The sequence below is a fragment of the Trachemys scripta genome, chromosome 16 (assembly GCF_013100865.1).
Source record: "Trachemys scripta elegans isolate TJP31775 chromosome 16, CAS_Tse_1.0, whole genome shotgun sequence".
Classification (NCBI taxonomy): domain Eukaryota; kingdom Metazoa; phylum Chordata; order Testudines; family Emydidae; genus Trachemys; species Trachemys scripta.
The window spans coordinates 7,999,240-8,014,010 of NC_048313.1; the positions used below are offsets into that span (position 1 = coordinate 7,999,240).

General features: G+C 58.8%; 1 protein-coding gene and 1 long non-coding RNA gene across 2 annotated transcripts; both read left to right on the plus strand.

The window, feature by feature from the left end:
* The first annotated feature begins 371 nt into the window (after nucleotides 1-371).
* On the plus strand, nucleotides 372-2,756 carry LOC117888582. Its single transcript, XR_004648348.1, has 3 exons — nucleotides 372-497; nucleotides 1,333-1,564; nucleotides 2,458-2,756. It is a non-coding gene; the product is annotated as an uncharacterized LOC117888582 (long non-coding RNA).
* Nucleotides 2,757-4,376: 1,620 nt separating this feature from the next.
* On the plus strand, nucleotides 4,377-14,533 carry LOC117888571 (cytochrome P450 2G1-like). Its single transcript, XM_034792106.1, has 9 exons — nucleotides 4,377-5,981; nucleotides 6,819-6,981; nucleotides 7,422-7,571; nucleotides 7,736-7,896; nucleotides 8,888-9,064; nucleotides 10,905-11,046; nucleotides 11,758-11,945; nucleotides 12,221-12,362; nucleotides 13,282-14,533. Exons 1-9 carry the CDS (start codon nucleotides 5,802-5,804, stop codon nucleotides 13,548-13,550), a joined length of 1,572 nt encoding a protein of 523 aa, XP_034647997.1. The 5' UTR covers nucleotides 4,377-5,801; the 3' UTR covers nucleotides 13,551-14,533.
* Nucleotides 14,534-14,771: the final 238 nt, after the last annotated feature.

The window sequence follows — 14,771 nt, forward strand, 5'->3', positions numbered from 1 at the left end:
ACAGATATCACCTCGCCTACCTTACCTGTCAATCATATTTGTAGCGCATCTATCTATCCGTTGACGGTTGTTCACTATCTAGCCCCACATCCCCTTTATATCTCCATCTATCCCCACAGACACCCCTCCATCCATCCATCCATCCCTCCCTCCATCAATCCCTCCCTGCCCACAGACACCCCTCCATCCATCCATCCACCCGTCCATCCCTCCCTGCCCACAGACACCCCTCCATCCATCCATCCCTCCCTCCATCCATCCATCCCTCCCTGCCCATAGACACCCCTCCATCCACCCGTCCATCTCTCCCTGCCCATAGACACCCCGGGACACTGAGCCAGAAAGGCTTAATGACCCAACCTCCTCCTTTCAGGAGCTACGAAGGAAGGAGGTGAATGGGAATCAGGGCTATTCTTTGGCCGTGGCTAGCAGCGCTGTGTTCGAGCGGCGAGAGTTTGCAGTGGGGACTCGTACGGCGGGAGAACTGGAAGAAGACAGTGAGTGTAGCAGTCTCTGTTTACGTAGATCTTGTTCGAGGTTAACACTGGCACCAGCCGGCTCCTGTCTGTCCCTGCGTTCTAGTCACTCAAAGAGGAAACGGGAACATGAACCAAAAAGAAACAGTATAATTGTCCCAGTCTAGCTCAAGGGCCAAGAGCTGGGATCTGGCCCCATTGGCCCCAGTGGAACTACGGCCCATTCATACCAGCTGGGATCTGGCCCCATTGACCCCAGTGGTGCCACGGCCCATTCACACCAGCTGGGATCTGGCCCCATTGACCCCAGTGGTACCATGGCCCATTCAAACCAGCTGGGATCTGGCCCCATTGACCCCAGTGGTGCCACGGCCCATTCACACCAGCTGGGATCTGGCCCCATTGACCCCAGTGGTACCATGGCCCATTCACACCAGCTGGGATCTGGCCCCATTGACCCCAGTGGTGCCACGGCCCATTCACACCAGCTGGGATCTGGCCCCATTGACCCCAGTGGTACCATGGCCCATTCACACCAGCTGGGATCTGGCCCCATTGACCCCAGTGGTGCCACGGCCCATTCACACCAGCTGGGATCTGGCCCCATTGACCCCAGTGGAGCTACAGCCCATTCACACCAGCTGGGATCTGGCCCCATTGACCCCAGTGGTGCCACGGCCCATTCACACCAGCTGGGATCTGGCCCCATTGACTCCAGTGGAGCTACGGCCCATTCACTCCAGCTGGGATCTGGCCCCAAAATTCTGCTCATTCATCCTTGTAACCTCAGGATCATGGCAATCTGTATTGCTTTTCCCCCCTCTCTGTTTTTCTTTATTTTGTTTTGTTTTGCTAGTCGATTCACCATGAACCTCCCTCTTATCAACAAGCGGATTGCACATTAAGTCCATCGGTTACTAGATGATTAAAGACCGGGAATGAACTTGGCTGACACATAAGGAGCGTGCAACTCCAGCACTGCATTACGCTCAATTCGATTTCAATGAGGTCTGTTCCGTGTAAAGCCGGCTCGCGCCCTAGGAATGCAGCAGCGCCCAGTCTGATCTGGAGCAGGGCAGCGTATTAGGGTCAGTTGGCGGAGCTCCGTTGTAAAGTGACCCTCATTCACACCAGCTGGGATCTGGCCTCATAGACCCCAATGGGAACCACGGCCCATTCGGACCAGCTGGGATCTGGCCCAACTGACCCCAATGGGAACCACGGCCCATTCACACCAGCTGGGATCTGGCCCCATTGATCCCAGGCGGGATCCTTTGGGGGCAAAGCCGTGCCAGGCGCTGTGCGTGTCTGTGCCAACCCGGTCTGCTCCTAAGCTCTGTTCCTTCACAGCCCTCGATCACGCCTGCCACTGTGTGAGCCTCTGCCCCCTCCCCCCGACCCCTGCCAGGCTCCCGCCCTGCGGCTGAAATCCGTGTGGAAACGGAGGCTGGTGCAGGACTTGGTAGGCTAGCAATGCAGCCAATGGGCTTGTTAAGCAGCGTATTACACCAGGGCTTTACAAGCTGTGATGCTGTGGAAAGCCCCAGCCGGATCTCCCTCCTATTCTACGACAGGGGCTAGTGGTGAGAGCAGGGGGGCTGGGAGCCAGGACTCCTGGGTTCTATCCCTGGCTCGGGGAGGGGAGTGGGGGGCTAGTGTTTAGAGCAGGGGGCTGGGAGCCAGGACTCCTGGGTTCTATCCTCGGGGAGGGGAGTGGGAGCTAGTGGTTAGAGCAGGGGGGCTGGGAGCCAGGACTCCTGGGTTCTATCCCTGGCTCGGGGAGGGGAGTGGGGGCTGGTGGTTAGAGCAGGGGGCTGGGAGCCAGGACTCCTGGGTTCTATCCTCGGGGAGGGGAGTGGGGTGTAGGGGGTTAGAGCAGGGGGGCTGGGAGCCAGGACTCCTGGGTTCTGTGCCAGCTGTGTGCGATGGATGAGGGCAGTTGTTTGCATTTTTTCTGCTGTGTCATTCCCCCATTTTCCAGAGCCAAGGACCCGCTGTAGACTCTGTCCTTGCTCGGGCGGAGAGGAGCTCACAGCCAGCGGCTGAGCCAAGCCCCAGCCCCCACTGAGGAGAGGAGAAGCAGCGAAGTGGTAGAACCTGATCTACCCCCCCAGGGACACCAGCAACGGCTCCCCTCCCCCCCCCCAGGTCACCGCAAGGTTGTGTGCACAGCAGCCATACAACCGCTCCCCTGTCTGTTTGCACCGGGGCGAGCGGTGGGCGTGCAAGGCGAGTGTGCACCGGCGTGTGCTGTAACACTGCCCCAGTCCCCCCTGCACGGTCCCCATCTGCTGTGAGAATCACGGGCTCCGTGGAGCTCTTCGCCAGGCCCGGGGAAGGTGCTCGGCGCGTCCCAGTGCCAGGTCCACGCTGCCACGTTGTGCCAGCTCCTGCGTGCTGCTGTTCTCGGAGCACCCGCGCGGGCGGGGCAATCACCAGGCCAGCAGCCCTCCAGGCTTTCTGTGAGGACGGAGCCCGGGCTCGGGTCGGTGGCCAAGGTGCTCGGCCAGGTTTATTGTCAGCAAAGCACGGTCCTAGCGCCTCTCTGATGGGTCACACGTCTGCCCGGGACAGTGGCAAAGGCTCCGTCGGACACCAGGGGCCCGTCCCCTACAGAGATGCCCCTCCTAGGACCTCTCCTTTCGTGCACTGATACAAACACGCTCCAGGCATTCCTGGTTACCACCTTTCTCCTCCCACCTGCTGTTGGAACAAAACACCGTCCTCTATCATCCTGTCAATGGCTCCTTATCTCAGGAGGGGTCGGGCAGTTCTGGTGCAATCGCCTAGGAATCTGTGTACAGAGCTACTGGAGAGATCTGGGGTTTTTTGCACCCAGCGGGTATCCTCGGCTTCCTGGACTGCATTGCTCTTCTGCCAAGCCCTGCTCTGGTTCCCAGCCTGTGGTTATGCCCAGGGCTCCAGCAAGGCCTACACGATAGACCCAGAGCAAACGCTTTGCACAAGATGACTCAGGCCGAAGCGGGGTTGGTGGGTTACGGAGCGCGGCAGAGAACCGTCAGTCCAGTGCGTCTCTTCAGGCTTGGATCTTTGGGGCCGAGCGCAGTGCTGAACCGACGCTCACGGGCGCGTCTCGTGAAGGTGTCGGGCAGGTTTCCTGGGAGGCCGAGGCCGGGGAGGTCAGAGCTGGGGGGTTTCTGTCTGTTCTCGCTTTCCTGCGGGAGTTCATTCGGGCGTGCAGGGACTGTGTCCCTTCCCCCTCCCTGGCTGTCCTGTGCCCGGTCTCAGCCGAGCTCCACAGACACTGCCGCACTGCTAACGAGGAATAGCCATCGACGAGTGCAGCCCTGTTCCGACTGGTTCTTCAGCTGCGTGAAGTGAGCGATCCAGACGCAGACACTAGACACTGACCCATGCAGAGCAAGTGGAGACCCAGTGGTGACAGGGCCAATTCCATCAGGGTGGATGTGGTCCACTCCCAGTAATAGAGGAGGAGGTGTCAATTCCGGGAGAGGCCACTCCCAGTCCCTGTTCAAGCCCCAATTAATGGTGTTAAATTTGCAAATGAATGTTAGTTCTGCTGTTTCTTTTCGAAGTTTGTTTCTGAAGTTTTTTTGTTCAAGTCTGGCTACTTTTAAATCTGTTATCGAATGTCCAGGGAGAGTGAAGTGTTCTCCTACTGGCTTTTGTATGGTACCATTCCCCATGTCTGATTTCAAGTATCAGGGGGTAGCCGTGTTAGTCTGTATCTACAAAAACAACAAGGAGTCTGGTGACACCTTAAAGACTAACAGATTTATTTGGGCATAAGCTTTCGTGAGTAAAAACCTCACTTCTTCGCATCCGAAGAAGTGAGGTTTTCACTCACGAAAGCTTATGCCCAAATAAATCTGTTAGTCTTTAAGGTGCCACCAGAATCCTTGTTGTTCATGTCTGATTTGTGTCCATTTATTCCTTTACGTAGGGACTGTCCGGTTTGGCCAATGGACATGGCAGAGGGGCATTGCTGGCACATGAACAAAATGTACTTGAACATTTTGCTGGCTGGTTCGGGGTGACAGATCAGGGAGGGTTTGAAGGCCGGGGGGAAGGACCGGTGACCCCCATTGTACGAGGAAGGAGCACCGGGGCTGAATGCAGCAGGCCCTGCTTGGGATGGGGGGTCACCTCACTGGCTACATGGGGGGTTCCCCGAGGGCTGGGTTACGTGGCGGGACATGAGAACGGGCTGTCCCGCGAGCGGCGGTGGCCAGCGGGGGCTGAGAGCCAGTTGCATTGTTCAATCCCCCGGGAACACACCTCAACTCTGCATCTTCGCTAACCGGCTGACTGGGGTGCAGGGAAGGGGGGTGGCGTGTTAAAGGGACAGTCCTTCCTTTCCCCTTTCTTTGCTGCACACAGACTCCGTGCTCGCGAGTGGGGAAGTCCTGCCTCCTAGAGCAGCCTAGGGAGAGCGGGAGGTTTTCCCAGGTGACGGGGTCAGGGCTGTTGTTAAGAGCAAACCCTCAGGACTGACCCCAGCCTTGGCTGGCGGCTCCACCTGGCAGAAGGGTCCCACGAGTCAGAATGAAACAGACGCAATCCCATAGGCTTGTGTACAATGCACAGCCCCCACCCCCCGCACACACGGTGCTCCCTGCGGGAGAAGCAGAGAGAGAAAGAACCACGCGGACAGATGTCAGTCGTGTGCCTTAACGCACAGCTGGCGATGAGGATGCCTGGTTTCGTACGGTTAGTATTACAGGTGTTATGGCCGCATCTTGAGGCCCCAACCGGGATCAAGGCCCCGTCGGGCCGGGCGCCGCCCAGACCCTGGCCGAGATCAGGGGCTTCACAAATGGGGAAACTGAGGCATGGAGAGGCAGGTGCTTGCCCAAGGTCTCATAGGGACTCTGTGGCAGAGAAGAAATGAAGCCAGATCCCCCGAGTCTCAGCCTGGGGCTTTCACCACAAGACCTTCCCCTCAGTCCCCTTATCGGGGGAATGGACGACCCAAAGCCGTATCCTGGCTGGATCGCCCAGCGGTTGAGTCCTCCAAGCACCCACCATGGCTTTGGTCTGATCCAAACCCGCTCTCGGCTGCGCCCATGTTTGAACAACGCCAGCAGCCCCAGATAAGAACCGTATGCACCCGATGCAAGTTACAACCCCTCCTGGGTAAATACCGCCCAGCCGGCCTGAAACCAGCCAGTATAAAGCCTGGGATCCCCGGGCTGCCGGGACGCCTCTGCCGAGCAGCTCGGCTGCTTCTCGTAGATCCTACAGCCAGAGCGGGATTATTTTGATCATCCAGTCGGAGTTCCCGCAGAACGCGGACCAGAGACCTCTCTGGCTGACGTCCGTGACACACAGCCGCAGGACCCGATGGGGGGCGGATACATAACCACTCTTCTGCTGCTGCTCTGTATTTCCGGCCTGATCTACCTCCTTGTGCGCAGACCAAGGTCCCGAGGAAGCCACCTTCCCCCCGGCCCCACTCCCCTGCCTTTCCTGGGCAACGCACTACAGCTGAAAGCTGAGGGGATGGTGAATTCGCTCAGGGAGGTAGGTCCCGTCTGCCTGCATCCCGTGTTTGCTCTTCCCAGGGAGCGGTTAGGAGCCTGCTACTGGAATCCTAGCATCCTTCACCGCCACCGGGAACCGTTCCCGCACGAGGATAAGGGTTTGCTGCGGTCTCCTCGGCTCAAATTCTCTCCCCTGTGCTGCTGGGCGGCATGGCCTCTTGATTTATCCCCCCCCCCTTATTACGTAGGCCTGGGAGCCCCAAACAACGCTCATGACCCCGGTGCGCTAGGTGCTGTACGTCCATATAGCGCGGAACACCGGGCGATGGATGCAGTCTGCCCCAGAGGTCACCGCATCTCAGCTTTGTGCGCTGTTGCACAGGCGCGGGTGTGAGGCGTGGGCGGATATTTGGGGCCAAGGAGAGTTTAGGGGCTGGGTGGGGTGAGCGAGCGAGGGGGAGGACACGGGGCGGTGGCTTGTATAGATAAATAACCGTGAAAGGATTTTTGCATGGTTCACCAGCCGAGCCGGGCGGTGGCTGCACGAACAGCATGTCAGCGAGAAAGCCGATCGATACGCTCAGCGACTGCAAACCAGGGGCGTCACTTCAGAAAAATGCGGAGGGGCCGGGCGGGAATTTGTGTCGGCGTGTAGCACTTGACATGGGATTCGATTATAGCCTGCAAAGTCTGGCCAAGGAAGAGGGCAAAACCCAGCGCGTGCAGGCCTATGAAAAACTGGGCATGGGGGCAAAGCAAGGTCCGGGAGGGGGGCAACTGCCCCCCTGCCCCATAGCAAATCACGCCCCTGAAACAGACTAGCGCCTGGAGACGGATTCAGCTCTCAATTCCGCACCCGCCCTGGTTTCTACTGCAGCTCCGGGACAAATACGGCCCAGTCTTCACGGTTCATCTGGGCCCCCGGCGGGTCGTGGTCCTGTGGGGGTACGAGGCCGTGAAGGAGGCCCTCGAGGATCGAGCCAACGAGTTCAGCGGGAGAGGGAGGCTGGCGGCCTTCGAGGAAGTTGTCCAGGGGTTTGGTGAGTTCTGCAGGCCACATATAAGGCGTGTGGTCTGATGGCTGGGAGCCAGGACTCCTGGGTTCTCTCCCCAGCTCTGGGAAGGGGGTAGGGTCTGGGGAGTAGAGTGGGGGGGAGGGGGGTCAGGACTGCTGGGTTCCATTCCCAGCTCTGGGAGGGGAGTGGGGTCTAGTGGTTAGAGCAGGGGACCTGGGAGCCAGGACTCCTGGGTTCTGTCCCTGGTTCTGCCACTGACTCAGTGAGCCAGCTTGGGCAAGTCCACCGCTGTCTTCTTTCCCCCAGCTACAGACCCACACGCACGGCACACCTTGGCGGGGTTCTCACCAGCGCTCTGCACAGGCAGTGCTGCCCACACCCCTCCAGGCTGGCCAGTCACTGCGCTCCCGGTTCCCTTTCCTGTGCCCTTGACGGGACGCTTCGCACAACCCTCCGATCCCCAGGGCTGCTCTTCGCCAACGGGGAGCGGTGGCGGCAGCTGCGCCGGTTCTCCCTCGCCGCGCTGCAGGACTTCGGCCCGGGGCAGCGGAGCGTGGAGGAGCGGATCCAGGAGGAGGCCCAGCGCCTGGTGGAGGAGTTCAGGAAAACCAAGGGTGCGTCTATTTCTGGGTTCCTCTGTCCGGCCGGGTTGGGGAGCAGCTGCAGGCGTTCCCCGTTCATGCCCTGCCCTGTGCCCCTTCCGGCTGGAAGCCGTCAGACGTTCTGGTACCAAAGCTGCTGGACGAGCTGTATGTCCCATCCCCTCTTCTCCTTCCAGGTTCGCCCTTCGACCCCACCTTCTTCCTGAGCCGCTCGGCCTCCAGCGTCATCTGCTCCATCGTCTTCGGCCAGCGCTTCAATTACGCGGACGAGAGCTTCCTCGACTTGCTGGCCAAGACTAACCAGGTCTTCGTGCGGCTGAGCTCCACCTGGGGACAGGTGAGCGGCCCAGAAGCCAGGGATAGGACCCAGAGTTCCCAGACACCCCCTGGAGGAGGATCCCCAGGGGGCCACCCCGGCCCCCTTTATCCTGCAGGAGTGGGGCAGAGAAGCCTGAGAATCAGCCCCACAGACTCCTAGACGTGGGGCTGGAAGGGACCTCAAGAGATCACCGAGTCCATCTCCCTACGCTCAGGCAGGACCAAGTCAACCTAGATCGATCCCGACGGGCGTCTCCCCAACTCGTTGTTAAAAACCTCCAGCGTCGGGGATTCCACAGCCCCCTATGTCACCTGTTCTCAACTCCCCGGAGAGTTGGAAAGGTTTTCCTAATCTCTAACCGAAAACTCCCTTGCTGCAGATCAAGCCCTTCTTTCCCTACCCTCAGTGTATCACTGGCCTCTTTCATAGAGTCATAGGGTTAGAAGGGACTGCAAGCCTGGGGGGCGATGGCCCCATCCCTTTTAAATAAGGGCGAGCGATGGGGGGGAGGGGCAGAGACGAGCGAGTGGGGGCGGGGTCTGGAGGGGGGAAGAGGCGGTGTGGGAGAATGAGAGGAAACAGGAAATACACAAGGAGATCAGACTAGAGAGTAATCTTCTGGCCTTGAAACCTCTGAAACGCTGGCGCTCGAGAGAAGCCGAGTTTGGACTGTCACACGTGCATCCCCCTGGTTTTCTCTGCCCTATATATTATGTTCACGACACACCAACAGAGAGGTTGGATAAAAACATCAAACACTCTTGGGGGAAGGTTGCAATGTAACCCTGTTTTGGAGAATTTGGAACGATAAGACATGAGAACCCAGAAACAGAGAGAGACAAAACAGGCTGCTCTTCAAGCACCGAGGCACAGCTCCCCCCACCCTCTCCAGGCTGTCTGTGATTAGTCACTTCCCTGTAGAGCCACATGCCTGCCAGCAGGACTAGGAAACCCCGGAGCATTTAAAGCTGCCCCATTTTAACACCGTTTTCCATACCCCACTCTACAGCTCTACGAGATGTTTTCCTGGGTCATGCGCTTCCTTCCGGGAGCCCACAAACAGATCTTCCGAGACCTGGAGGACATCAACAGCTTCATCTTGGAGAGGATCAAAGCGAAGCAGGCATCTCTGGACCGTGAGAACCCGCGGGATTTCATCGACTGCTTCCTCCTCCAGATGGAAAAGGTCTGGACAGAGAGAAGCTAAGACGGACGGATGAGCCCCGGTGTCCTTTGTTTCACACGTACGGTTCAGGCATCGCCACGTACTTCAGGGAACCAAAGCAAGTTTTTAAACTCCCCTTTGTCCTGATGCCCACAAAACACCTGACCACTGTTCTGCCGCTTGTGTGCTGGAACCGCGGCCTATCACGCTGGCCCGCATGGCCTCGGGGTTCCCTGTGTCCCCGGTGTGCTCTCTTGCCTGATCCTGAGATCTGAAGCTCTTTGGACAGCACATTTTTGTTCTGTCTTTGTTCACCACTGAGCACAATGGGGCCTGACCCACGACTAGGGCTTGCTAGCACTATGGTAACACAAGTGAATAATTCATTAGTAAATCTCTGAGTCCATCCACGATACCTTAGCGCTTCCATGACCGCTGAGTGCTTCCATGGAAACCTACAATCTCCACGGTCTTAGTGCCTCCATGGAAACCTAGAATCTCCATGGTCTCTTAGTGCCGCCATGGAAACCTAGAATCTCTATGGAAACCTAGAATCTCCACGGTCTCTTAGTGCTGCCATGGAAACCTAGAATCTCTATGGAAACCTAGAATCTCCATGGTCTCTTAGTGCCGTCATGGAAACCTAGAATCTCTATGGAAACCTAGAATCTCCATGGTCTCTTAGTGCCGCCATGGATACCTAGAATCTCCATGGTCTCTTAGTGCCGCCATGGAAACCTAGAATCTCCACGGTCTCTTAGTGCTGCCATGGAAACCTAGAATCTCCATGGAAACCTAGACTCTCCATGGTCTCGTAGAGCTGATGTGGGTACTGTAACCCGCTCGGGCTCAGACACCCAGCTTTAGGGATGCAAACCTTGATCTGAACCAAAAACGTTTCTTGTGGTTAACAACTACTATTAGGGCAGTAAATAGGCAAAATAAATCAATAACTATAATGATCAGTTACCTTCTTCTGGGGCATAGGCGGGTCGGGATGGATTGTTCCTACAACGCTCCAAATACCCCTTTATATTTTAGCACATATGTACCCCCCCCACACACGTATTCATTATCCTTCTCCCCGTCGCCATTAAGCGTTATATATCTTCCAATCAGCATGAAACCCGGCGACGCCCACACAGCATACATCACACCCATCTACGAGATTAGCCATTTCACTGATTAATTATCAGCACACCCACAACCCAGAGAGAGCCACCACGTCACGGATTGGCTGCTTGGTGCAGGGTTATTTTTCCCTTCTCTGCTTTCCTGTTCTTGTCCTTCATGGCACTTTCTTGTTTATCTCAACTTCTTCTGGCCCCGGCCTGGAAGGGCCCCTCGTATAAACACACCAGCATCAGTTATTTAGCAAGCAACTCACTCTGTTTTTCCTCGGGTCCCTCCTGTGGTGTTAACAGACATTTATTTCCCCTCCTAGCCCATAAACAAGTCCCTGTGGAAATACTCATCAAACCTTAAGACACACGGTGACTTCCCGCAGGCTTGGGCCTGACCATTATTGTTCCTACGTAACCCATACATTTCAGCTCTCCAACAGGGCCTCCGTAGTCACCTAGACTCTCCTTGGTCCCTTATTGCCTCCATGGTAACCTGGCAACACCGTGGTAACCTGGCAACTCCATGGTAACCTGGCACCTTGTGGCATCCAAGGGGCTGGGGGCATCAGCTCAGTCTCTCACCCCACCTGTCAAATGAGTGTTCAAAGGGGCAGCGGCCTATGGGGTTGGGGATGGATCCAAAGGCCACTGAACTCCATGGAGCTATGCTGACTTGCATCAGTTGAGGATCTGTCCCTACCCGGTGATAACCCATGTATCCGCCTCTGCTTTCCAAGGAAATTCTGAACCCTGCCACGGAATTCCACCTCAGGAACTTGGTCCTGACAGCATTCAACCTGTTCTTCGTTGGCACCGAGCTCGTCAGCTCCACCCTGCGCTACGGACTCCTGGTCCTGCTGAAACACCCGGAGGTAGAAGGTAATTGAGTGGGCGGGGAGCTGGTAATTAGATTGCAAGCTTGGAATAAATAGGCCAGATCCCCAGCTAGCGTCAACGGGCCTCCCTCCCTTGACTCCGGTGGAGCTGAGAATCCCACCTGAGTGGGTGGTAACTTTTGGCCCCATCTGGAGTATTCCGACGTGGAAGAAGTTTGATGGTTCTCAGCCCCGTTCCCCTTACCCACACGTTAGCATCCTCCACCCTTCTCAAGGGGCCCTGCGGGTCATACCTTGGCCAGGAGCTAGAGAGCCAGAAAGAACCGCAGGGTCTGTCTGCTCCAGCATCCTGAGCAGACAATCCCCCGTGTCGTCACCCCGCTCTTCTCCGCGGTGAGGGACCCAATGGGTGTCACTGGCTGGCTGACCCCCGGAGGTACACGCTGGGCTGCGTTATCCTGGCTTCTCTGAACGTGGGGGCCGTGCCCCTCACCCCAGGGGCGTCAGATCTGCAGCTGGTGTACCTCGTCTCTGCTGACCTCCCCGGAGCCACCCCGATGCACATGTCCTCTCTGGACCGAAGCTGCCTGGCCAGTGGGGTGACCCTCGAGACCACCCTGCAGGCCCCGGGCTGTGCTACATAGCAGGCTCTTGGACCGGCCAGGACCAAAGCCCTTCCATTCCCCGGCCCACGATGGGGCGTCCTGGCATCTCCAGCCGTGCCATGTTCTATGTCCCGCTCGCCTCTCTCTAGAGAAGATGACCCAGGAGATCGACCGGGTGATCGGGCGTAGCCGCATGCCGGCGGTGGAGGACCGGAGCCGCATGCCCTACACCGACGCCGTCATTCACGAGATCCAGAGGTTCAGCGACGTTATTCCCATGAACCTCCCGCACGCCCTGACCCGGGACACCCACTTCAGGGGATACGCCATTCCCAAGGTAACAGCTCGCGATTCCCTTCCCCCCTCCGCGCCCCCCGAATGTCAGCCTGGAGTAACTCCACTGGAGCCAGCGTTACACTAATCTCAATCCGGGGTAAGCAAGCGGAGTTGTCGCCAATCACGTCATGCAAAGCAAGATTGGGATCATTAGACCCATTTTGCAGAGAGGGAGACTGAGTCAGGGGCCGCTCCAGGGATAGAACCCAGGAGTCCTGAGTCCTCATCCCATCCCCCCCCGCTCTACCCATTGCCTCTGCTCCTCTCTGCTGCCAGGGCACGGAGGTGTTCCCAGTGTTGAGCTCCGTCCTGCGGGACCCCAGCCGCTTCAGGGACCCTGAGAGATTCGACCCCGGGCGCTTCCTTGACGAGCAGGGTCGCCTCAAGGCGAACGAGGCCTTCATGCCGTTCTCCACAGGTACAGAGCTGGGAGGGCGAAGGGGACGTCGCACGAGCCCGGCGGCCCCCAGCTGCAGCTTCTGAGATACGGGAAAGGCGCCCCTCGTGGGCAGATATAGAATAACAAACTTCCTTCTAACCCATTTCAGTTACAGGTTAGCTTAGCTGATGCAGGAAGGTTCGTATTCAGTTCCCATAGCAGTAAGAAAGTGGGACTCCCATCGTGTCGGGCACTGCCCAGACCCCGACCGAGATCAGGGCCCCGTCACGCCGGGCGCTGCCCAGACCCCGACCAAGATCAGGGCCCCGTCATGCCGGGCCCTGCCCAGACCCCGACCGAGATCAGGGCCCCGTCGTGCCGGGCGCTGCCCAGACCCCAACCGAAATCAGGGCCCCGTCGTGCCGGGCGCTGCCCAGACCCCAACCGAGATCAGGGCCCCGTCGCGCCGGGCGCCGCCCAGACCCCGACCGAAATCAGGGCCCCGTCGTGCCGGGCGCTGCCCAGACCCTGGCTGAGATCAGGGCCCTGTCGCGCTGGTCGCCGCCCAGACCCCAGCCGAGATCAGGGCCCTGTCGCGCTGGTCGCCGCCCAGACCCCAGCCGAGATCAGGGACGTGCTTAGCTGCCTCACGCAGGGGGCTGGATTTTTCCCGCCCCCGAGCGCCGGAGCTGGGTCGGTCTCATTGTCCAGCGCAGACCAGCCCGAAGTTACGAACACACCTTACTTTCTGTCTGAGGCCATGCCGCAAAGCCAGGAGCAGAACCCCGCTCTCCTTGCCTCCTCAGGCTGTGGCTCCCTTCGCTTACCCCGCTGGGTCTCCGCCGGTTCCCTGCCAGGCTCCGCTCCCCACCTGCAACCTGGGAGGGCGAGGTGGTAGCGATTTGCTATAAAGATAGCCAGGGTGGGGCGTGGTTAATTTCACCCCTCGCTTTCCTAGGGAAGCGAAGCTGCGTGGGCCAGGAGTGGGCCAGAATGGAGCTGTTCATCTTCCTGACCGCCATCCTGCAGAACTTCACCCTAAAGTCCCCCGTCCCCCCGCGAGACATCGACCTCACGCCGCGCGGCAGCGGCTTTGCCCACGTACCTCCCTGCTACCAGCTCTGCGCGGTGCCGCGCGGCGGAGGGAGCCACGCGGAGGAGGAGCCGCCCAAAGATCGTCCGCAGGGGACAGCGGGGGCCTCGAAAGGGCCAAACCCAGCAACGTAAAGACAGACTCGCCGCTTCTTGGACTTGAGTTGCTGGCCAAAATGCAGGGCCTGGGGGGCTGTTCCCGCGGGGAGGAGCAGTGGGAGAGAGGAATCCGCTCCTTCTTCGATGCTCCGTTTATTTGCAAAGTACCAAGCCCCGTCTCCCCGAACACAGGAGGAATCAAACAACGGGGGGGGGAGGACACGTTTCTTCGCTCAGGGTTACAGCTCTCCCCTTCCCCGGGGTGCCACCCCGTTCCATCCAGGGTCCCCCCCGTTCCAGCCCCAAGACTGGAGACGCTCTGTCCCCCTGCCACAGCCCCAGGCCACAGCGGGGAGTGAGAGCACCTCCAGTCCCAGGGCCGCAGCGGGGGGCCGGGTGCTGGGGCTTCCTCTGCCGGGGACAGGGCCGGGGGGCGCCGGGGGCTTCCCTCACTGCCGTGCCTGCCCGGCGCTGCCTCTGGGGACCAGGGTCAGGGCCTGGGGGCTTTCCCTGCTCAGCCAGGGCTCTGGCCCCCCAAATGGCCGGGGCCCCCAGGGGCCCCAGAGGCCCAGTGGCTTATCCGCCTTTGCTTCCCCCCATCCACTAGGCCAGCAACCCTACCAAAGAAGCAAATTAGACAGAGGTTAATGGGGTTACAACCACTCTGACCCTCAACCCAGCAGGCCTCTGATCGATATCAAACCTTCCCTCTCTTCCACACGCCCCAGCCTGCGACTCCGCGGGGGAGAGAATTTGCTCACCCAATGACAGCGCCACGCTCAGCCGGGATCCGGGCACATCTGCTGCCGATGGCCCCTGGGACCGAGCGCGGGTGGAACCGTGCGCCAGCGAGACAGACAGCCGCTGTTAGCAGAACGGTTTGCTCGCAGGGTTGCCGAGTGACTAGAGGGCTGGGCTTCAGGAGACCTGCTTCCCCGCTCCGTGCCTCAGTTTCCCCACCTGTAAAATGAGGCTAATCATTCTGAACGGCTGTGAAATCAATAAAAAGCCATTCTGAAGTGGTGTCTTTTCAAATAACTCGCGCACTGCGGGCTGTCAGCCTGGGGGGGCCGCGGACACGGAGTAAGGCCCGGCCGGGAACCGGAAGCAGCAACTGGCCGTTTGTACCCTCTAGATTCAGAGCGGGACCCCTGTGGTCAGCACAGCTAAGGGGGAAAGGTCGTCTGGCCCCCGGCCCAGGAACTGATCCTCGTGCTAGTGATTAAGTAGCACTGGGGGGGCTATTTTCAACGAATT

Excerpts from the sequence above, each read along its gene's own strand:
- LOC117888571 (XM_034792106.1), top strand. The coding sequence starts at position 5,802 with ATGGGGGGCGGATACATAACCACTCTTCTGCTGCTGCTCTGTATTTCC. Across the intron at positions 11,047-11,757 it reads GAAACACCCGGAGGTAGAAG|AGAAGATGACCCAGGAGATC; the intron begins GTAATTGAGTGG and ends GCCTCTCTCTAG. Across the intron at positions 12,363-13,281 it reads CTTCATGCCGTTCTCCACAG|GGAAGCGAAGCTGCGTGGGC; the intron begins GTACAGAGCTGG and ends TCGCTTTCCTAG.